The 1,731-nt window shown below is 47.8% G+C and overlaps 1 protein-coding gene across 1 annotated transcript; it reads right to left on the minus strand.

Annotated features, from left to right (window-relative positions):
* Positions 1-308: 308 nt before the first annotated feature.
* Positions 309-1,435, minus strand: LOC145571025 (uncharacterized). The gene is made up of 2 exons (XM_081630126.1): positions 1,000-1,435; positions 309-748 (listed from the first exon to the last, which is right to left on the minus strand). Exons 1-2 carry the CDS (start codon positions 1,433-1,435, stop codon positions 309-311), a joined length of 876 nt encoding a protein of 291 aa, XP_081486252.1.
* Positions 1,436-1,731: the final 296 nt, after the last annotated feature.

Genomic DNA, 1,731 nt, shown 5'->3' on the forward strand with positions numbered 1-1,731 from the left:
CCGTTGAGAAAACGGAAGCGGATTCAAGATCGGCTGAAGATCTCGGGCTGGCTGATGGATAACTGGTGCAAATTTTTGACATTTTTCGCATTTTCTGACTAGCTCCTTAGCATGAGATCATGGTGGGGCAGTAATACCCTGCCCTTAATTCTTTATGGGCCAAACTTCTTCCCCCAATGTGGTTCCCACAGATGCCGAGGTGAATTTCCCGAAGGATGTAATCAGCATCTGTTGGTCCCACGCATTTTAGCAACGGGGCTAAGAAGGATTTTTTCAGGAGCTCTCCTCTGAAAACTATAAACATTGAGCTAGTTCGCTTTGGAGGCTAAAATTTTGTCTTCGGGAATTTCTCCCCGAAATTTGTAAGCTAAGATGGGATCCATCCAGCTCGGTTCATGGTCAACGCAGCACACTTTAGGTGCTTCGTCGACGCTTATTTCTCGGCGCACTTCCACATATACAGATCGGTTCAGCTCGGTTAAAGTTGAACTAGCAAGTTTGGAGAGTGCGTCGGCTTGAGCATTCTGACCCCTCGGGATCAACTGAACTTCGAAAGTTCTCAGCTTCGCAATAACTGATTTGATCTTTGCGAGGTAAGCTATCATTGAGGGCTCTTTGGCCTCATACTCTCCTCGGATCTGATTTGCGACGAGCTGATAGTTTGTCTTGAGGCAGACATGCTCGGCTTCCAGAGAAATGCACAATTCTAGGCCAGCGATTGCTGCCTCGTATTCTTCGTTGTTCGAAGCTTTGAATAAAAATTTAAGTGCATACTCAAAGGATTTGCCTTCGGGAGAGGTTATCACTACCCATGCCCCCGAACCATTTACGGTGGAAGATCCATCCGTAAAACGGTCCAAATTTTCTTTTCTTTGTCTAGCGTCTCCTGGTACGAGCATTCGGCCAGGAAGTCCGCTAGAGCTTGAGCCTTGATGGCTGCTCTCGGCTGGTAGCTGATGCTGAACTCAGTGAGCTCGAAAGCCCACTTGGCTAGCCTACCAGATTTTTCAACTTTGTCGAGGACTTTTTCCAACGGCTGATTAGTTAAGACCACTATTTGATGGCAATCAAAATAGGGCCTCAGCTTCCGAGCGGCTACCACTACTGAGGCAACTTTTTCAAGTAAGGGGTAGAGAGTCTCGACATCCGTCAGAGTGTGGCTGACGAAGTAGATCGGCTGCTGAAATTTTTCTTCTTCCCTCAGCAGCATTGCACTTATAGTGGCTGGGATGATTACCACGTACAAGTACAGCGTTTCCCCTTCAGCTGGTCGAGATGGAGTAGGAAGTTGAGCTAGATGCTCCCGAAGTTGCTTGAAGGCCTCTTTTTGCTCGTCTTCCCAGATGAGCTCTTTGGTTTTTGGGAGTTTAAGGGCTTTGAAGAAGGGCAGTCCCTTGTCCGAGGCTCTAGAGATGAACCTTGAAAGGGTCGCCATCCTTCCGGTGAGCTGCTGAACGTCCCTCTTTGTTTTCGGCTCGGGAAGATCGAGCGCTGCTTGCACCTTTGCGGGATTGGCATCAATCCCTCTTTTGCTGACCATGAAGCTGAGGAATTTCCCAGACTTCACGCCTTAGACACACTTCTTCGGATTTAGCTTCATTTGGTGCTTCCTTAAGGTGGCGAAGGTTTCGGCCAGGTCCTTAACATGGTCTTTATCTTCTTTGCTTTTGACGATAGAATCGTCAACATAGACTTCCATGTTTCGGCCTTTCTGATCGGCAAAAACCTGAT

The sequence above is a fragment of the Chenopodium album genome, chromosome 12 (assembly GCF_948465745.1).
Source record: "Chenopodium album chromosome 12, dcCheAlbu1.1, whole genome shotgun sequence".
NCBI classification, from domain to species: Eukaryota; Viridiplantae; Streptophyta; class Magnoliopsida; order Caryophyllales; family Amaranthaceae; genus Chenopodium; species Chenopodium album.